At 36.1% G+C, this 23,341-nt stretch overlaps 1 protein-coding gene across 1 annotated transcript; it reads left to right on the plus strand.

Moving 5' to 3' along the window:
- Positions 1-1,862: 1,862 nt before the first annotated feature.
- Positions 1,863-22,766, plus strand: LOC127839983 (uncharacterized). The gene is made up of 21 exons (XM_052368372.1): positions 1,863-1,917; positions 2,290-2,355; positions 7,974-8,096; positions 8,268-8,678; positions 8,800-8,932; positions 9,079-10,249; positions 10,442-10,676; positions 10,884-11,858; positions 11,952-13,306; positions 13,457-13,645; positions 13,739-14,258; positions 14,411-14,518; positions 14,800-15,110; positions 15,274-15,381; positions 16,223-16,376; positions 16,588-16,771; positions 17,363-18,981; positions 19,180-20,111; positions 20,434-20,755; positions 20,884-21,426; positions 21,626-22,766. Exons 1-21 carry the CDS (start codon positions 1,863-1,865, stop codon positions 21,835-21,837), a joined length of 9,726 nt encoding a protein of 3,241 aa, XP_052224332.1. The 3' UTR covers positions 21,838-22,766.
- Positions 22,767-23,341: the final 575 nt, after the last annotated feature.

A 23,341-nucleotide genomic window follows, 5' to 3' on the forward strand; every position in this document is an offset into this window, starting at 1 on the left:
TCGATGTATTCATCCCTTTATTAAACACTTCCTTTTGAAATGCCAGCTGTCAATATTCAATTTATACTGACATCATCATGTTCAAACAAAAACATAAGAAAAATGCAAGTACAATTGAAGAAATATTAAGAAGGACACTCTATCACAGCAGACTAACGGCCGACCACCAAAATACGCCAATTAATAGAGTTCACACTTAGTTATAAATTGGTGAATCCGATAATAAAACATTATTAAAAAAAATTTAAACTGCCTTTCACATTTAAATTCTTATTTAGCCATATAAGAAATTGGTATGAAATTACTCTTAAAACTCAACCGACTTATCCCCATGTATGCAAATCGTTTAAAAGCCTATATTCTGCATTATTGCGCTACTTTTTAATACTCAAAACAACTAAAGTATATAAAATTACGGTAATTTAAAGTATTATCAATTGAACAAAATAACTTACATTTATTTTTTGTGGTTAATTGTCTTTATTTGTACACCCTTTAGACATTATTGCTTTTCACTGTTTCTGCCCCGTATTTTATCCAGGTATGCTCATCGCTGAATATACACACTTGAGAAAACTCGGCAGCCGTTGATATGAAACTTCTACTTTTGATCGGGATAGCGATTACGTTTCATTGTATACGTAAGTAATCTAACGGGGCCATTTCTGTTTTACCAGATGGCGACAGTTTAAACAAGAAACTTGAATTAATTAGAAAATATTATAATCTTACTTGTAATTGATGCTAGAACCCGATGTCTAACATTTAGTACCCAATTAGTGGATATGATAGGCTTCGATAAGATGTGATGTGAAACGAAACTATTATATTCCATAATATATTATTATAAACATATCTACGCTATGATACGCTATGCTTAGCTATGCAACGCATACCGCACAACTCTTAAAAACACCACATTACACCCTACAATACAACACTACACTTCAAGAAACTTCATTTGTGCCGTACTTTTTGGGTTACAAGTGCATATACGCTCCGAAGCAAAACATAGATATGACCGAAGTCATTCAATTCGTATTGCTGTCACGGTAGAGCATATCGCTAGCCTACTTTAAGCTACAGTACGTTACGCTACACTATATTACACTGTACTTCACTTCCCGAAACCACACTACATTACACTACACCGCACTTAGCTTCACAACACTACGCTACATTATAACATACTACATATTGTAGTATGTATATTGTCAAGAAATATGTTAAAGGGACATTACTGTGTTACACTAAATACTAGATCCCATAAGAGTTGTCTCTACTGTTAATCTTGTGTTTATATGACTATGCTTAATAGTTTGTTGTACACTTGTAGCTTGGGTATAAATGAATAAACATGTAGCCACATACGCCTTACGTTATATTAATAACACCGGCTAGATTACAACACTACACTACACTAAATTACACTACACTTCACTTGACTAAACCACACTACACTACCACACACCACGCTTCACCGCACTACGCTACATTACAACATACCTCTGCACTACACTGCACTATACTGCACCATACTGCACTACACTGCACGACACTACACTTCACGACACTACACTGCACTGCACTGCACTTTACTGCACTACATTGCACTACACTTTACTACACTGCACTACACTACACTACACTGCATAATGCTGAACTTCACTACACTGCACTTCACTGCACTACACTGCACTACACTACACTACAGTGAACTTCACTACACTACACTGCACTTTATTGAACTACATAAGACTACACTACACTACAATACACTATATTACATTCTATAGATTCGTGCACTTTTGGATTCTTTGATGATTGTCCGAGCTGGCCAGAATGTTCAAAAAAATGCGGAGATGGGACAAGATGCAGAGTTTGCAAGTTATGCGGCACGATTTTTACAAAAGAATGGTGCGAAAACTGCAATGAGTTTTGTAGATTTGGTAATTGTTCTAACGGAGAATGTCAATGTCCAATCTGGCGCACGGGAGATTCTTGTGAGAGTACGTACACATTTCTACTTTCTGTAGTTTATCTTTCTGTAATAAATAGCTAACGTTTAAAGGCAGATTAAAGTTAATTCTCATAAAGGGCTTGCGACAAAATGCAGTCATAATTGGGCATGTATATCGAGTTGCATGGATTGTCAGATACCAGTATTACCTTTTTTGTTTAAAAGACAGACGTCAAAACGTTGATCCATATGCTTTTTTTTCGTAGCTTGCCGCGCCATAGACATAGCGCATTGTGTTCCTGGCAAACAAACATGCAGTAATATTCCAGACGGCATTAGATGCACTCAGTGTGAAGATCCGTACTATGCTGGGGATGAGTACCAGAGCTGCTCAGGTAATATGTAAAACCTGTTAACTAGAGATTATTATAAAACATGAATGAGCAACACCTTAAGTCAAGTCGTCAATATTTGGATTTTTTATGTTTTGTTATGAATGACCATAGGTAAAAGCTCTTTCCAGATACCGTACGAAAACATAATGGTCTACAGACCTCTACTCTTAACCCTGTTAACCTCTGAATCAATGAAAGTCTTCCTTTCCTTTTACTAACGTGGTTGATCGTGGACAAATCGTTCCGGAGGTATCGTACGGAAATGCATTCCGTATTAATCGACCATTAGACCTTGATCTTTAACTTGCTAATCTAAAAGTATACAGTAATCTTCCGTTTCTTTTGATAAGTAGCATACACATTTGAACGATCGTTGGTAAAAACATTAAATTAAAATCGTGCGACGAATTTAGTTTAGTTTATGTTCTTATAACATTGAGATGTGTTTGGGATGACTAGGAGATGATCTTCTAATATATATATAAACAAACCTAATAATTAAACAACTACTGATGATTGTCACATCTAAATCAGACAATTTTTTATAGTTTTATTGGTATTGGCGTTCATGGCATTTCTGTCATCTATACGGCTTTTTGTCTCAAATAAAATGTGTATGAAAATTCCTTAAAAGTGTGAATGTTGTGATGTGTGTATCGTGTCTCGTACATTCGATTGGTTTCGCACTGACCAGCAGTTGGTATTCTGCCATAACTAAAGGACTTTTCACCGTGATTATATTTTTTAAACTCCGTCGCGGAACAACGATTACAATGCCATAATTTCATTGAGAAGTTTTGAACATTTTTTAGGTGGACATACTTCTATTTAAAGTAACATAAATACTCAAAACCAACGATTATTCGTAAAATATTCCGTTAAATAAAGTTAACCCATAGCAAATCAGTGTCCCTTATAGCAATAGCCAAAATGTAAACGCTAGATGTGATAGGTAACATAGATTTAACGAGATATGAAATGCTCGTGTTTTTTTTTGTGGCACAATTTATTCCATTTTAAAAATCCTGCAGATATTCATTCATACGACACACGAGCAATAACTTTGTACATGAACATGTGTTAAATATACTGTCCAACAAAAAAGAAAAAAGAGCATTTTGTGTCGTGTTAAATCTATGTTACCAGACCACATCTAGCGTTGCAATTTTGGCTTATGCTATATGGAAAATTGATGTTTATGTTTTAACTTTATTTTCCGAAATATTGTACGCAATATTCGTTGACTTTGAGTGTGTATTGGCTTTTTAAGAATGGAATATTTAAACAAATTTATTGCATGTTAAAGGGATCTTTTCACGCTTTGGTAAATTGACAAAATTGAAAAAAGTTGTTTCAGATTCGCAAATTTTCGTTTTAGTTATGATATTTGTGAGGAAACAGTAATACTGAACATTTACCATGGTCTAATATAGCCATTATATGCATCTTTTGACGATTTTAAAACCTAAAAATTATAAAGCGTTGCAACGCGAAACGATTGAATAATTTGGAGAGTTCTGTTTTTGTCGTTAAATTTTGTGAAACTACGAAGATTGCTTATATAAGGTATAAAATACTTCGAGTATATGTACTCGGCGGAATAGCTCAGTAGGCTAAAGCGCTTTTACTTCAGGACTATGGCAGGACTCCAGGGGTCACTGGTTCGAAACCTGGTCCGGGCAATGTTCTTTTCCTTTTTTTAATTTTATTCTTGATTTTTTACTGGAGCTTTTACGATCCAATGTTTACATTTATCGATATAAAGCATTTAATGATTAAGTTAAAAAATGCCAAAATCTGTGAAAAGGCCCCTTTAAGGTATTATAACTCGTATTATTTGGTATCTTCCGTTACGCCGAACAGTCTCCGAGCATGTGCGTATTTACGATAATTTGGTCAAAATCAACGCAGTAAATTTGCAGTAATATTCGACTCAGGGAACGAATGAACGAAAATCGTATGTGCTTAAGAGAGTGAGCTTACGCTTTCGCACATAAAAGTCGAAGGTTCGATTCTCGAGGGAGGCTATTATACAAAATTAAGACTTAATAAGGATTTTTTTCAAATAATATAGTGTCGCAAATAAATATATAAGATGACATTTTGTATAGTAAAACAAAAAGAGTAAGAATAAGACTATTTATTTCCCAAGTCATAATTACTTCTGTCTTATAAATTATAAACAACGTGTACCGTCTTTACTTTGTGATTGTCGGTCTGATTTGCAGTTCTGACCGAGGGTCTATCCGTTTATGCTTAGGCATGTGTATTACGAGGTACTACATTAACATTATGGATGTGTACATTGAGCTTGTTAGCCTTGACAATAAGATAATCTTCAAATGTCTGGACCAACTGATCAATTCTATAACATGTTGATCGTGATGCGGACATGACTAGGGTACCATGCGTAGATTATGTATGTGTTCTTCAATAGTTGTCCGCGGTATCGAGCTTCTTGAGACGGTTCTAAATATATTGGATTTAAAAAAATGTGTATACTATATTATACTTCACAAAGGAAAACTTCAGTTTTGGTGCAGCCATTAGTATGTAAATATTCTAGCATAAAATTTACAGGTTGTGGTTTGCTACGAGAATTGCCCTTATTTAATGATGAACAAAACAAAAACATGAATAATGTATATTCTAAATACATTGTATTGCAACAAATGCTCAATATGAGATCCAGAAAGTGAGTTTACTTGTCGTTTCTCTAAGTATCTCCCATATACCGAAATCCATTGGGGCCGCATCTGGAGACTTTGGCATTCATTCTTCGGGTGTTATGACCTTAATGTTTTGATCTTTTAGAAAGTTCACTGTGTGTTTGGAAGTGTGGTTAGATGCACTGTCCTGATGGAAGGTCATGACGTGTTTACCTTCCGGAAAGAGTCTCGGGACTTCTTTCGTATAAATGGTGTCAGAACTTTATTGATGTAGTATTACTAGAGTTTACCTTGGTCCCTTTGGGAATTATTCTGATCTCTGATTTACCTCTGGACGATACAGCAGCCCACGCCATGAAGCCACGGGCAAACGCATAACGTTTTACAAACTTCAGTTTATCGCCAACGTTTTCTCCCATTCTGACATAACCGACTCTTCTTCCATAACTTCCACCAAGATAAAATATCGCATCGTCAGATGTAACAAAATCTCTCCACTTGCCACATTTAAGCTTTAAATAAAGCTTCCAAGACCTGGTCCTGCATTTCTGAATCTGTGCAATTTTGAGCTGATGAACATTGCACTTCTCCCGTAATTTTACTTATAAAACATTCCTGATGATGTAATATACTGTTCCCTTGGACATTCATGTGGCAAATGCCATTTTTGTCTCTGGGTCGGCGGATTGATTTTATAGATCAATGGACGAATTTTGCATACGACGTCAGGTGTGACTTTATATGGGCGTCTTCTTGAATTTGAAGCACCACCAGGCGTTGTACTGCGCTGTAAAGTAGCGTCAAGTCGAATAGTCTGCATACTTCCCAAAGAAATAGCATGGTCCATCTTTTACAGCTCATTTTGAATGCTTCTGTAACTGCATTTGAATCTCAAAAGGCCTAATACGATGCCCTTCACCGTTTCATTAATTCTATTCTGAGGCATGTTGAATATAATTGACAAATTGCATGTACATTGAAGAATAGTATATTACACAACTGCTAAAACAACAATGGTTCGAGAAAATCGTGCATGTACTTGGACAAACACGGATTCCCTCTAACCCGAACGTCTTCTCTAAAATGAAAACAACACATATGAGAAATACAGCTTACATTTTGGATAAGCCTGCGTACTACCGGTGACAAAATGCAATTCATAATGCGTTTATATATCATACAAATATGTACATAATTATATACATTCGATGTTTTTTTACAAATATGCAACATTGTAATCATCTATATATCCATAGCAATCATCTATATAACCATATATAGCCCTTTACCTAAACTTTAGGAAAATCAATGTGTAAAACTGGTCAGTATCGCCAAGCTGAATGACAATTCCTCGTGCGTTCATACGGATATGCCTTTCTACAATGCTCTCTAGCGGCTACTTATCTTATTAAAGGGAAATTAATTTTCCTCTAATTCACTTTGTTAAAACTAGGAAAAAGTTATATTTCATTTTGTTCATTTTGATATTTGGCAACTTTGATAGGTCATGGTTTAATTCAAGAATGTTGTTGCAGCCTATCAATATTTACTTTACATACACATGCTAAGAATATAATGATATCACATGGGTCCAATAGAATGTGTTATAATGTAATCATTATGATTTTAAATTGAGTTTGCGTATGGTCTCTTTAAACAAAGTTCTATACTTGGTTAGTATTGAACATTAAAACGTTCAGTGCAATGCATAGCATTTAAGAAAGAAACCTTTCTTACCTACAATGTATCGAATTTATTGTATTGCCTTTATTTGATGTGTTTTGGTGTGTGTTTTCCCATGTATGCACATATTAAAAACTAGTTCATTCCCTGTGCAATACATTATTGAAGATAAAATATGTCAACAATTCGCTTTCTTTTGTATTACTCGCATAGTTCAAAGTATTGAAAAGTAAACACATAAATATTCTTCAATTTATTTATAATTTAAGATTGCCCCTGATAATATACTGAGACTATCTTCAAGAAATGTTTTCACCAAGAAACATATGATATCAGTAGAAACTACGCCATGGCATTGACGTTATCTGCAAACAGTAGCTAAGTTTAAGTTTAGGCTACCGGTATTTTTTTGATAGTTGACACATTTTAGTATTAAACGTTAAAGAAAATCCCCAGAGCAAAACATATTCACGCGAACATTTATTTATTTATTTATTTGAAATCGTGAATATATGACAAAATCTTAACATGTGTGTGTGCCCCTCTTAAATGTAAGTAGACATTTAAACCGCAGTAACACCAAGGTAAGATCAATGATTTGTATAGTGGTTGACATGTTTCAAGATGTAGATAGTTTATTATTATTCAAATTAGTAAGTAATCCGCATTGATAAAACCCACACAGTTTTCAATGTCAATTCTAAATAAAGTTTTAAGTCACCAAACAAAAATCGAACTATTGTTAAGTCGACAGTTTATTATGCTTTCTATGGTGGTTTAAAACTCAGCGAGTGTTTTGTTGAAAAGCCGTGTCCACCATACGAACAGGATTGTAGTAGATGAATTATAAAAATGCTCCTACTTATTTCTTTTTCAATGTATTCACCTTGCTTTTATTGTCATATTTGTATTATTTGGATCGCATGAGAACTTCTGCGACCGGAAAAACGTGTTAATAAGCATTAAAACATCCGACGCAAAACATTGAAGCGTGGACATGGGTTCGATAAAATCAGTATTATTATGTTCAGTATAATAGCTTACCGCGTTTGCAGTACATTGTTATGCTAACTTAATTATGTGGTTGTCGATTTTGTATCAAAGGGAATGTATTTATGTACAAGTTGCGCTGAATTCATGTAACCATCAAACTTAAATTCAAAATAATGTAGACTTAGTTTTGCACTTAAGGAACTCTAAATCCCGGCCCCTCTCCATATTCACTGCATAGTGTTACGGTTTTTTCTTTCCGTTTTGTGTTTTCAGAATGCCCAGCCATCACCCAGTGTCAGCACCGAAGCTGCACAAGTGCTTACAGCACATATTGCACGGAATGCTATGAAAACAATGCAATATTCAAGAAATGGAATGGAGATAGTGAATGTCAACGTAAGAAGTATTTAATATCCAACGGAACATTCCAGGCAGAACCGTGTTATATTATTCGTATATGTAAAAATTGTAATAAATAAATAAATACATAAATAAATATATAAATATATATATAGAATTTAACAGTAAGACACGTTGAATTTAATTGCGGAAACCTTCATATTTAAGGTATGTGCGCGTGGAACAATCACTATTGCTGGCCCGGAACATGCAGCACAACCGGACTGACCAAGGACTGTCAGTGTGCAAATGGCTTTGTAAAAAGATTAACTGTTGATTACGATGGAATAAATGCCGGAGAAACAACGTGCCAGCCAAACACACTTCCTGAAATTTTGACATGCGATACTGTGGCAGTTGGACCTAACGCAGAAAAGAAACGAGCGATGAGCACTAGGAATTTAACGGCATGTCAATACCTAGATGATATGTACGGCAACTTCCAACCGAAAATTATGGAGTTTCGAATGTCGTCGGAGTTTTCAACATATATTTCAATTAGCAGACCATCTTTCATCGCAGAAGAAAAATTTGGCATCAGCGATACAACAATTACATTAAAGGTCCAGGCAGTGACAGGTAATTGTTTCGTTACACCATTTAATTTACACTATAGTCCGTGTGCTAATAACTTATATAGCAAGCATATTTGTTCATATTATATATTATGAAAATTCATAAGTATGTTGACTTTATGAAGGTTCCTATCAAGCAAAATCCACCCATACACAATTGGTTGATACATCATACAGCACAAGCGTGACAAAAGCACAACACGACTCGGGGCATATACCTGTCGATCAGGCAAAGTATAATCTACAAAACGGAGAAGCGTAAGACAGTTTGAATTATAGCATTTACTTCGAAATGAACATATATTTCCATTAGAAACAGAAATGAAACTGAAGAAAAATTTATGTTTAAATTGACTTGTAATGCTTAACAATTCATATCTTTGAAAATTTATTTTATACTGCAGACTTTGTTTGGAATTTGAAGCAAAGGCGGGCGGCTACTTGAAAAGCATAGATACAAGAGCAATGGCGCTTGTCCCATCAGTACCTGTCCCGTACACGAAGGTCCCAAAACAAAGGACAGTGTGTTATAGGTACGATAATGCATCACCTGAACATTGTTCTAAGATGAGGTCATGCTCCTCCGAACCGTTAACGCTTCAGAAGCGAGTTACACGATCCACGTTGTCGATAGTTCAATTCAACGGTTGGGTGGATCCAGTTCCAAGTGGAGGAGCAAGTAAAACAGCATCGGCGATTGAAAGTTACCAAATAAATGTCAACGAAGTACTTCCGTCAAACGGATCTATGAAAGTTGATTACACAAAGAACATTTATACCAGAAAAGTTCTTTCATCCGATGTGCATGAAATGCAGCTGAATCTAACATCTAATTCACCGCGATTGTATTGTATAACACTAGAGGTCAAGGATATTGCAGATAACGTTCGCCAAAGTAGAAGGTTTATGTTGTACGATAACACGAGCTTCATTGGAACATGGAAAGACAACCCCTTTCAATTTGATTCAGCATCACCAATGACAAACTTCACCTGGCAAACACATCACAATGAGATCTGTCTGAATTGGAAAAACTACTTCATCAACATGTTCTATTTGCAAAATAAACTTTTGAATCCAATAGAGTCCGAGCCCCATGGTCTTATTACGGGCCTATATGAGCAAACAACTGGCCTTCTCCCCGTTGGTGGTACACCGAATGTGCATGGGATATTAAAATACTTCGTATCATGGAAACTCAACAATGGCGCGTTTTCGGTAGAACAACTCGTACCCGACTTTCTGAACCAGCGGTTCTGTACCAATTTGAATGTTGTTGATGGACAGACATATACATTCAACATTCGTCCAGTTGATATAGTCAACAACACTTTCAATGAGTCTAGAACCGTTTACATAGATCGCTCGCCACCCCATATAAACAACATTTGGTTAAAGAAAGACGGTTATGAAATGTTATATGTTCACAACAGCACCGATTTGTCGAAGATGCAGATGACGTTTGACGCATTGGACCCACATAGCGGACTGCGTAACATTAATTGGGAGTTCGGAATCAACGATACGTATACTGTGTTAACAAGTGGTTATTTACCTGTAGGACAGATTCAAAACGTACGTTTCATATGGCAATATTGATGTCTGTTTGTTCAATAAGTCGATTATTTTACGTACACATACTAACGTGCATTTGGTTTATGGAATGAAAAGTGTTTCCATTATCAATATCAAAACGTGAACTAATTTATTACTTTTTATTTGAAGTGCATACATCTTCATATTATAAAGGTCTTTACTTTATTTCAGGCAACTTGCCATTCTAGAAATGTAGAGTGCTATTGTCCGGATATAGGAAAGTGTGAAATTTTCAATTACTCAATCCCGCTGAATAAGCTCGTTGAAGCAGATAAGCATACCGGGAACCACAACAGGAACTACTTCTTCACAATTACGGTCACTAACAATGCCTTGCTGAACACGACAGAGCACATCGATGTACTTGTTGACGAATCCCCACCAGAAGAAGGAGTAATTTATGAAGGTATTGGACAAAATTCGAGATTTGGAACTATATAGTGTTATCGTTCCAGCGAAATAAATCATGTGACGTTCATTAATAAATCATGCAATAATATAATAAACTTCATTAATATTTTTGACAACACTCGCTGAAAGTCCTTGATAACATATTCCTTTCAGAATTTCCAGTATATATAATTTGTTATTTTTTTTACATGTTTCGTTATAGGTCCTGTGGACTACAAAGATATAGACTACACAAGTGAGGATTCCTTTGTTGTACACTGGCATGGCTTTATCGACCATGAAAGTGGAATCAAACTATACAGGTTAGGGCTTGCCACCAGATGCTTGACTAAAGAGGAACTGTACAACTTTACAGAAGTCACTGAGATAATGGTATATAAAGAGCTTACTGGGACATCAGTGCGTCTTCCAGCAAATTTCACAGGTAAACGATTCTTGACCATTATTGCTCTTAACCATGCCATGGAATCATCAAAGCCTGTTTGTTCGGATGGAATCACACGAGATATCTCAGCTGCTCTTATCCACAACTTAACACTTGAGCATGCAGCATGGACCGAAACCGTTATCTGCAAAAATGGACTACCGTATTTATTACAATCGAACCTTCAAAAGGTCCCTCTGTACAATAGCACAACCTGTTTAAGCAAATGCAATTTAATAGCGGACACCACGTTAGCTGACTATATTCCTGCAACTCATATTTCGGGAAGCAAAGACCATGATATTTCGGATTTCATTTGTCAATTCCTACCTGTGTACACTAACGAAACGCTTGTCTATTTGCCCAACGATCATATCGTGCTAAATTGGGAAGTGGAGGAATCAGGGAGTCAAGTCGATGACTTCTATGTAGGGCTTGGTCTGGATGCGACCGAAAAGGATTCGCCAAGTTTGGTGGACTATATTTCTACCGATAGAAAACCATACTTCAAACATCGACATGAAGCAATTGGATCCGATGAGCTGTTCTATATTTTCATCAAAACAGTTAACAAAGCAGGATTGTCCAACATCGCAATCCTGGGTCCTTTATTGATCGACCAAACACCACCACAGTATAAATATATTCCACGAGTGAATATCTCTGAAGAATCTATCCTGTTTGCCTGGGAATCAGATACATTCTATGATGATGAACAGACAGCCGAAATAAACCAACTGGCATTTCAATTTGGTATGTTATCGTGCGTTTAAATTTGGGAATGTATGTCAATGTTCGAACATAATATATAATTAGATAAAAATAAATCCTTTTTATATCCTTTAGGTCATGACGAAAGTGTTTCAAGTCCACTTATTTCCTGGCGATTAGACTCGGCGATCCCTTGTACCTCTTATACAGGACGCTGCTTTATATATCCCCTAAATCGTCTCCAGAATCAAGACACGGGAGATGGACTTATGTTCTATCTCAATGTTCACATATACAACAATGCCGGTCACTTTACGTCGATCAGAACAAACACGTTCCGATTGCCTTCTCGATATGCACCGGGAAAGGGATACGTGTTGGATTTGGATCCAGAAAGGATTGACATTTCAACAGATATTGATGTCCATTTTACTGAACACATGATGTGTGCTGGTTGGATAGGATTTAAACATCATGAAAATGTTTCTTTTGAAGTGGGAATAGGATTAGATCGAACAAAAGCAGATGTAGTTCCATTCCATCGTACGCCAGAAATGAACAAAATCTGCCTTAATTCAAGTAAAATTGTTAACGACAAAGTATACGTTTTCATTGTAAAAGCAACCTGTAGCGGAGGTACTACAATATCTGCGTCTAACGGAGTTCGAATATATGATGAACATTCTCTGCAAAAAAAACTAGAAATAAAAATCGGCAAAGATTGCTTCTCCACCTATGTTTTTGACGTGAACGTTTCAACTGCAAACGACAGTGTGTTCATCAAACTTCCATTTATATTCATTGTCGGACAGCGATATGTTTTGTTCGCCGAAAGCAGTGAATGGCAAACTATTCTGAGCATGAATACAAGTGACGCTCTTGTTCGACCCGACGGTAACAACTATGTACTGATCCCTTATGCTGAGAAACTTACGCTGCAAGTAAAACAAAACATCTCAAATGAAGTTATACTGCGTTTGAAAATCAATAAATGCCCTGCAGAGAATATCCTTCCGAACAACAATCAACTGACTGTTAGCTGGATCTTTCGTAATGCCGCAACGATTGAGGATCTTTTATTTTCAGTTTCTTTACTAAAATACATGTATGTCAATGGCTCAGATCTGGAAACTATGTTTACACTAACTAGACCCCATGTTGGTTCATCTGACATTACGTTCCATAATATGAATTTTGAAGAACAAACGCCGTATATGGCCAGCGTTCAGTTGTGCAACAATGTAAGATGTCTCAGTCCTAATTACTCGAGGGCATTTACAATCGAACTTGAAGCTCCTGATATTTCCTTGATAAAAACTGAACTTAAAGACGCAAATTCTGGGGAGTGCGCTAATATTACAGCGTTATGGGAAATTATCGGACAGAACGACAACATTGCGTTCTACCAATGGTCTGTAAGTCGTGACGAAACAGCTGGTCAGCTATTGTCTGTTTGGGAGAATGTGCTTCCCCATGGCACACATGTTAAGGTATTCTTTATCCTGTCATTGAATTGACGGTTTGATTTTTTTTACGTACAATAAGACGCATTTTATTGAAGTTGACATCAAACAAATATGTGTGAATGTATGCTTATTTGGGAACAATGTTCAATCTAGATCGAACACTGCTTCTTACAGGTTGCGAAGTGCATCCTTCTCCCTGCACACGGACATTTGACATCTTTCCTGTGCGTCCGGATATTTTCAGTGAGTGGTTTAGCAAAGACATCTTGTAAGAAAATGGATAAAATTGAGAGTGGGTCCTATGCCAAAACTGCTGTGTACGACTTTGATTCGTCATCGGACAGTTGGGTCTTCATCAAAAAGGTAAACTAGATGCGATATTAAGTGAAAGTACACCTTATATAACCCTAACTCTTAAAACGATTCTATATTAATATTTCTGTATTAATTTTTCAGATATTGTCAAGTTCTGAAATCGGTCAACACTATGCCCTTCTTCACGAGTCAGAAATGAATATAGGTAATGCCAACTCGTCCGTGACCGGTGCTCTGATGTATGGCTCAGAACGTTCAGTTGCATGGTACCTTATGAAGTTGCAGTACGTGCCACTAACGTGTCATTCCGACATAAACTGCGCTGTAAAGTACGAAACAGACCATGGATACATAGAATTGGACAAAAAGTATATAGCATTCAATGAATTATATTTCATATGCGCTTACTCAAATTACACTGTGATTAAACGTGAGTATTCCACTGAAATTCAAGAAGAAATATCGTCGTGCAGCAATGGATTTATTTTGGACAATTCTCCTCCCACGGAAGGTGAAGTGCATGTTCAAAACCACAAAGGGTTTATTACAAATCCACAACACGTCATTGTAACATGGACTGGATTTGATGACAATACTGATGCCACCGTATTTGGGTACCCACAGAAACTGCATTATTTCTCTATTGGAACAGGCAAGAAATGTGATATAGTAATAGTAATGTAGTTCATGTATCACTTCGTGTTTGTGTATATAATTTATTTTATATTCGTGTGGGATTTTATTCAATTAAGATTTATTTAAACATGTCATTAATATAGTTTTAAAAAGCATATCTTTGTTCAGGCACAAAAGCCGGTTCGAGCAATATTATGGACATAGTTGCAAATGGAATGGAAACATCTGCAATATTTAATCTGTCAACCCTGTCTGATGGAAGTCAAATTTTCTTCACAGTCAATGGTACGCTTTAATTCACACCTGTTGAGATATGCATGTAAAGCTATGCTCTATTATCTTTTAAATACATCCCTTACATAGACGTAAAATTGTTTCATGAACGCATGATATGATTCAGTCCTGTGTTTCTATGCCTCTAAACCTCGCATGATAAAGCGTTGTATGTGTCGAACACTCATTTTAAAGTCTTAATGTATACGTCTCATAAAATTAGGAAACAAGAGTGTATAGCATATCTGTAAAGTGCAAAACGTATTTGTAAGAAGCGAAATGTTTTTTTCCAGCAACGGATTATGCCGGTTTGTCTACCAGCTCGGAGTCCTTGGAGTTGATCATAGATACATCACCCCCTTTGAGTGGCAGAGTTACGATTTTAAACAACCTTCAGAGAAATATATTTATCAACCAAGAACTGGCAACTGTTCGTTTCGAAGGATTTTCAGATCCGCACAGTGGCTTGGACTATTTCAATGTTGGCATTGGTACAATCGAAGGGATTACAGATATCAAGTCGGAAACTAAAGTTTCCATCGACTTCTTTGAATTGAATTTAGCGCAAATGATTGATGGTCATCTTTATTTCATAATTGTTCAGGTATGTTATCAGCTTCATTTCAATCCGTTTGTTACATTTCCCGATATGTAATATACATGTACTTTATGAAACGAACTTTTACTGTTAAATTTTCACATTAATTACTTCAAATTCGAAATTATAATAACTAATTCATTCGCATATATAAATTGTTTTCTTTTAGGCGATCAATCGAGCAGGGCTTGTTTCACAAACTGTATCAAAAAGATTTGTATTGGACCGAACCGCTCCCACCGGAGGACACGTTCTCGATGGGATCATAGGATCTGCGGTATTGATTATATTACCCGTATTCAACCAATACTTATACTGAACACTTGATGAAATGCATACCGGATACATCGTACTAAAAGTTTGAATATATGCAAGCTACCAAAGGTGCTGATCACAATGTTCTAAATGACAAAAATGTAATAAACGCAGATAAATGACAGCGTATGTCCAATCTTAATGTATTTGAATAAAAGTACAGCTCGAATGGAAGTCTTCATTGTAAGACTAGCATCGAAAACAGTTTATATTGAATTAGGGTCCAAACTCCGTTTCCTCCTTGCAAAATCACACGCAGCATCTCCTACCCATAAATAGTACACTGCGTTGTATTATTCTCACCGTCATTGATTCGACTAGCGATGTAAACCTTCGTTTTGGATAAGATCCGATCTTTTCGAACTTAAAGGTTCATATTTTGAAATCAAATATCAAACAATGAAACTCCAGAACTTCTATCCGAATTGAATTTTTCGTTTTTTCACTACTTTAATAACTGATCACCAACTACAGACCCTCACTGCTTAAAGCTTGTATCACCGTCTCAAAACGGTATATGCTAAGCATTGAGGTGTAAACCGGTTTGAAGGCTAGCAAAATCTATACGTAGTCCAGAATTTATTTTGAACCTAAACACGTATCTAAAACGATATCAATTCAATTCACCTATCGCAAGAGAAAATAAAAACATGAAAGCCAAAACGGTATGCGAGGACCGAATACTACAAACATAACTTTTGTGTATTGAATATGTTAAGAAATACAAACTTATCAAACGGCAATAATTCAGTTTCTTCCCCATCTAGACATAACTAAAATAAGAAGCTTGTGACCACTTTCAGGAGATTGATTACCAAAGTGACATCTACGTTATCAACGCATATTGGAAAGATTTTTACGACCCAGAGAGTGGCTTAGCATTCTTCAGAGTTGGTCTTGGAACCGATCCATATCAGACCGATGAACGACCACTGAAAGATGTTGAAATGATGACAGGTAATGCGGAATTTTAGGATTCTGCTTAATATAACAACACAAGCTATAAACACATAACGCGTTTCAGATCGTTATTGAACTTAATTTACCATGTAGATTATAAATATTATCGGAAATGATAAGTTAAGCAACATATATGTTTTACATTAAAAGACATAAGTCTTTCCTCTTAAACATTCTTACTTATTCATGAATACATACTTATTTGCAGAGGTTTCATGGAATGGCCCGTTTGTTCCTGGCCAAAAATATTTTGTGACCGTGGAAGCGTGTAACAATGCAAACCTTTGCACCAGACGTGTATCGGACGGCCTAATTGTCGACAACTCACCTCCAATACGCGGTCTTGTACATGTTGGACCAGGAGAAGGTCATGATAAATATTTGGGACATCGGTAAGTTAATCCACAACGGTTCTTTTCAATATGTATTTCTTTTTTGTATTAAAGTCACACACCTTAAAATGAAATACATGGCATAGTATATTTAAGTATAAATAAGAAACATATTTTATATATGCCAATTAGATAATATCTGGTGGTTGCAAGGTAGAAATCCGTTTCATTTGCGCTTTAAAACTTAAAAATAATCCCGTTTGTCGAAATGGACGTATAGGTCTAGAAATCCTACTTTCGGTTTTAAAAGCGGTACCGTTTGAAAAATAATAAATTAATTGCTAACTAGGCTATATATATTTAATTTTATCTATGCCAATTAGAATATATATGGTGGTTACACGGTAGAAATTCGTCTTTTTGCGCTTTAAAAGTTAAAAATAATTGCGTTTGTTGAAATGGACGTTTACGTATAGAAATCCTAGTTTCGGTTTGGAAATTAAAAAAAAAATTACTTGCTAACTAGGCTATAGATTTAATGACAATTTTGCACACTTTTAAATTGCATCTATATTAATACATTTACATGTATTCCATTTCAAGGTGTGTGGCTTTAATGTTATGTAAAACTAACATTTATATTTTTTGCAGATCATCTATTCGAATAAATTGGCAAGGTTTCGAAGATCCGCAATCAGATATAGATCATTTTGAAGTATGTGTGTCAACCCCTAAGGGCGATTGTGACGTTGTTGCGCTATCAAATCGACTGCTCCACTCTTCAATTATTATCTCAAATATAAGGCTCCCGATTAATATTTCACTTATTGCAACAGTTTGGGCGTTGAATGGAGTCGGCATGAATGCATCAAAATCGTCTGATATGTTCATTATTGATGACACACCGCCAGTTGTATTGAAAGCTCCGAATTTCGTATTAAAATACAACTCTGCAAATGGTAAACCTTTCCAATGGGAAAAATCCATATTACACCTCGAATGGGAATTTAAGGACGACATCAGTCCTATTGTTCGACATGAGATTTCTTTGAAAACGCATCACGAAGGTCACACGCCTGTTGAGAGGCTTGTCTTAGGATCGGAACGCCATGTGACTGTCAGATTAGATGGAAAGAATTGGCTAAATGACGGTGACAAATACTATGCTATTGTAACATCGTGCAATGCCGCCGGACTTTGCTCTTCTGAACAAACTAGTGATCTTTTACTTGATTCTACCCCACCGCACCTCGGTGGATTTAAACAACCTTTGACGTGGACGAACAACAATAATGCACATGGAAATAAATTCACAAATCTAACCCTCACATGGTACGGATTCCACGACCAAGAGTCCGGAATTGAAAACTACTACGTGACGGTCTCGCGTTCCTACAGTTTCAGTGAACTTTCAAATGGAGTAATTATAATTAAAAATTCCAATCAAAGCGAAAGCGTTCATACTTCATTCGTACTGACTGAAAGTATGTCTCCTGGCGAATCCATTATTCTTTCGATATGGGCGCAGAACAATGTCGGGCTAAATAGTTCGGTTGCAAGGGTTACTGTGAATGTTTTATCTGAGGCATCTAGAAATGAAATGGGAATTTTAGAAGTCGAAAAACATTCATGCGACATACATTTTTGTAACAAGGATTGTACGTGCGCAGTTATAGATCGCCCTTGTGCAGAAGTAAACGCCAACGTAACGTGCATTGCTATCTCAAGCACAGATACGCAGAATCAAACTATCCCAACATATGATGTTTATTGGGGACTACCGCATGAAATTCTTAATTTTTCGGCTTCATCAGCATGCTTGAGTGGGCACTGGTCACGAACAAATGAAGGAAGTACTTTCGAAAATATTCATCGATTTGAATGGAGCCTCGGCGTACATGGACACGCTGTTGGCGAAGGGGTGTACGATCTGAAACTAGAAAACCCATGGACTGATGTTGGTCAAAGATTAGAATTTATTTATTGCCTACCAGTGAATCGTTCATTGGTTCATGGGGAACGCTATGTCATATATGTGAGGGCTTGGTATAGTAAAAATACATACACTGTTTTTAAATCGTCTCCAATCAGGATAGACCAATCACCACCAAATGTTAGACGTGGTCGTTATATCAGAGAAGGTAATTGTCTTCAAGATTTGGACTTTATTGACTGGACGGACAAAATCATGGCCTGTTGGAACGGGGTGTTTGATGAACAGCAGAGCTTCATTGATCATTTCAGCGTCAGCCTTGGGACATCACCTCACAGTAAAAACGATTTTTCAATTCATAATTCATAACGCTATACGATGAACAATTTACGCGATCGTTTTAAAAGGACCACTTAACCAGTATTACGGAAGCCTCGTATGAAATTTTAATACTTCTGTTCATTTGTTTCTGATAATGATGTTTGACAGTTCAGTAAATTTCTGTTGAAAAGCGACTTGCATTTATACATTTCAGATGATGACATACTTCAACAAATTGATGTCGGACTGTCAACGAACATAAGTCTTCATAACATTTATCTCAATCCAGGCACGCGCTATTTCTTTACAGTTATTGCTGTTAATAGTGTTGGACTACACACTGGCTTAGCATCGGATGGATTCATTATTGATACAGATAATCCAATCGACGGGGTTGTGTTTAATACAATTGAACACAAGAGCTCAGCTTTCCAGAAATCGACTGCAACCTTCGAACTGTCTTGGCACGGATTCCAAGATCATTTCTCTGGCATAAAGCATTATCTAGTTGCGTTTGCCAAAGACGCTGAATCCAATGAATTAAATAATTTCTTTACAAATGTTGGTTTATCAAACACATTTTCCTTCACAAAGTTGAACCTCGTTCACGGCGAGTCTTATTTTGGATTAGTGAAAGCTGTTGACGCAGCAGGTCATGAAAGTGCAACTGTAAGATCCCCCAAACAAACTGTCGATACGACTCCACCAAATGGTGTTTTCTGTGGATCCACTAAATCTATTCAAATTGATGTTTCTCACACAGTTACTGATGAAAGTCTGTTTCTGCGGTTCAACGCAAACCTCACAAAAGACAACATGTATGTTATTCACGGAAAGATTAAAAACGCTACGTATGAGCTTTACTCAATTCTCAAAATGGACAAATATAGTTTGCCCTTGCAATTACAGAAACGTCATGATGGATGGTTCGGATATAATTACATGTTTTTATCGTCGTTAGAAGGGTTGCAAACCATAACAATTGAATTAGAAACAACGCTTGCCGAGCACATAATTCAGATTGTTGATTTTGAAGAGTGTATACTGGTAGAAAATAATTCAGCTGCTATTTCTGTTAACCAAATAGGCCCCTATTCGCTTACTGTGTCATTGGGGATACTGGATTCGGAAAGCGAGTTAAAGACGGTGAGTAAATGTTTGTTTGTTACTTGGTTTATTTGTTTCTTTGTTTTTGTAGTACTTTATTTACATGATTATTTAATATGTTCCCAATTTGACTGGGCATATCAAGGCAAATTTACAAATACTTGAACTATTATCTTCAATTCTCACTCACGATCCCCTCGGATAGACAGTCACATGCTCCATCAGGTGGGTTAGACAAGTCTAGCTTAGAGAGCCGCTCGCATAAAATGATTCACTATTATTTCATTTTTCTGTCTCAGTGTGTATATGATTCTTAAATGTCTGGAATGTGGTGTATTAAATCATTATTTGTATTTCTTAGGTGTCTATTGGAGCCGGTACAACTGAAGGGGGTTTTCAGATCAAATCCTTGTTTGAGCTACACAATCGCAATAACTTCGCAGTAATTACCGCGCCATTTGTGCATGGGACACCAATATATATAACTGTAATAGCCGAGAACCACGCTAGCCTCACGTCGGTTTTCCATTCTGGTAAAGCGCTAATAATAGATCACACTCCTCCAATCGTAAGCGATATTGGTGTTGCCGTTTCCGTTATAACAGGTAATTCTACAAAAATGCTCACAACATGGAAAGTACTAGATGACGAATCTGATGTTCAATTGTGCAGTTGTTCAATTGGTGAGTACTCGATTAGTCCTTGAAGATTTGTTCCTACACATATAATAAAACGTTTATCTTATTAAATGCGTAAAAATCATTATTCATACCATTGATTGTGATTGTATTTTGAAAACAATATTCCCTAGGATCTACATCTCTGTCAGCTGATATACAGGAGGAAAGGGATTCGGATACATCGCAGTATTGTCAGTCAGACATACTAAACCTTTCTCATGGCGACAGAGTCTTTGTTACGGTCAAATGTGTGAACAAGGTCGAAATCACCACGACCTTAGTATCGAGACCAGTGATCATCTACCTTGAACCGCCCAACAACTCGCAAGCCTTCGTTCGGTTTGTGCCAAGTAGTAAGGACTCTTTTTCAATGACTGCTCCATTGTCCGCCCAGTCTTCTGCGCAGTCTAATGCAAGCATATTGCAGATGGAATGGAACAACTTCAAAGATCCTTCAGAGATAACATCCTACAGGTATCGTATCCAAAGCAATGGTGATATTGTTGTGGACTGGACTGATGCTGGCCTAAAGGACATGTGCTCCAATGAGCATCTAAAGTTGACATCAGGCGAGACATACACGGCAGAAATTCAGGCAGTAAATGGCGGAGGATTCGCCAGTTCTGTTGTCAAGTCTTCGCTGATTGTAGCTTCAGAACCACCGGCGCTCACAGGTGTGCTTTATCGAATCTCAAGTTTTTAAAATCTTAGTATTAAAAACTATCCACATTAGTCGTCACTTTTATTTGATGTAGCGTAAAGGATCTGAACAAATATTTATTAATCTTGTTGATCTTATCGGATAAATTGAAAGCGTTGTTATAACCCTTCCCTTTGGAATACGTTACAATATAAGCACTTTTCGATTTTCAGGATCCCATCTATCTGCTGTTTTCTCAAATGGCAAATTAACTCTCGATTGGGAAAATGTCTTCGACACAGTCACAGGAGTACCAACTCACTACAGCCTCGTTGTTGGGTCACGTGACGGATTTTCTGATATCGCTGACGTAACCTACACACGTGACCACGTGTATGACGTCATCGTTCCATCATCAACGCTTGTTTTCTTCCAATCTGACTGAGCTGTACATAAAAGTGAGTTGTACATACACCACGGGGATGTTTACAACATACAGTACATCGCACAAACTGTGAAGTTAACATGTTTGTTTGAAATCGGCGATAAGTGTTATAATCTTTCAAACTCTTTTTTTTGTTTCCATTACCTTACATGCATTTAATGTCTCGCAAAAATCGTAAGGCTTAAAACCGTACATAGAAACATCATCAAATATTACGTAAATCATTCTTCGTCAGAGAAACCCGCAAATACAAATGTTTGCTTTATACTTTCAATACTTTGTACATGTGTATACCCACGTTTTTTAGTATGTATTTTTCCATAACAAATAATCGGATTTTAATATTTGTCATTCAATCAATATATTATTTTAGTGTATGTATTGTGCTTTTTTACTAATGGTCAATAGCAAACAGTTGCAAGTATCATTTAAAGATCAGTGTGTTTCAGATAATTTAATAACCAGAAATAATATATATTTATAGGTATTCGAATACTTCAGTTGTATTTTTCGCTTGGATATATTCGCTACTCTATAATTCTGCTTGATTGTGTATAAAGATAGCTTTTAAGTTTGCAAACGTACTAGAACCTGCATGAATGGGACCGGTTAATAGATTTACGAATTCACAAACTTTAAATAAAAAAGAACAATTTTAACAAGGCAGCGAAATAGACTACATACAAAGAAAAAATGCTTATAGTATAATTCTGTGCATGAAGCTTAGTTTTTGTTGTTCGATTTTAAAATTGTGGACATTGTTCAATTCCATTACAAAAAGTAACATCCGGTGAAAACGAACATCAGTTATGACGACTTTATGGTCAACAGATAAAATGTAACCAAATTATTATTATTTAACCTACATCAATTCATAGTTATTTTTATCTTTTCAGTTTTTAAATATCAATAAACTGATGCCTAATTTTGCCTTTCGTTTTTACTCATACCTTATTTGTTTATCTTATTTTGTAAGCGCACAATGTCACATCTAATTTATGGGAACATTGCCTTTAAGGGAGGTTTTAAGGTTTAATGTTCATATAATACAACAGATGGTCAGATACAATAAATTTGATATATTTGGGAAAATGTTTTAGTAGTCTGTACATTGCGTTGGTTTCGTTTAGTCAATTTTATTCAATACATTTTAGTCGGAATTGTGAATGACCGACGAATCTTAACAAAGCACACCAAAAAAATATTTCCAGCCCATAAAAATAAGCTTAAGATGTGTTGCTGTGTATAAATTATATAACAGAAAACCACATACCAATTACGAAAACAAGAGATTAAAGGGTTCCGGTATCTATCTAAATACATATATATATTCACCATTAACCTCATTTTAACTTTATAACATTAATATTTTTTTCTTGAAAAAGTGTTCATTTTAAAACTGTTTAAATTTTGTTAAACTACATGTGTATTACGATTGTATAGTGAAAAGGGGCGACGAACTGTTATTTGAAATATCCCCATAAAGCGAGTTTATATGATTTCA

This window comes from Dreissena polymorpha, chromosome 7 (assembly GCF_020536995.1).
Source record: "Dreissena polymorpha isolate Duluth1 chromosome 7, UMN_Dpol_1.0, whole genome shotgun sequence".
NCBI lineage: Eukaryota > Metazoa > Mollusca > Bivalvia > Myida > Dreissenidae > Dreissena > Dreissena polymorpha.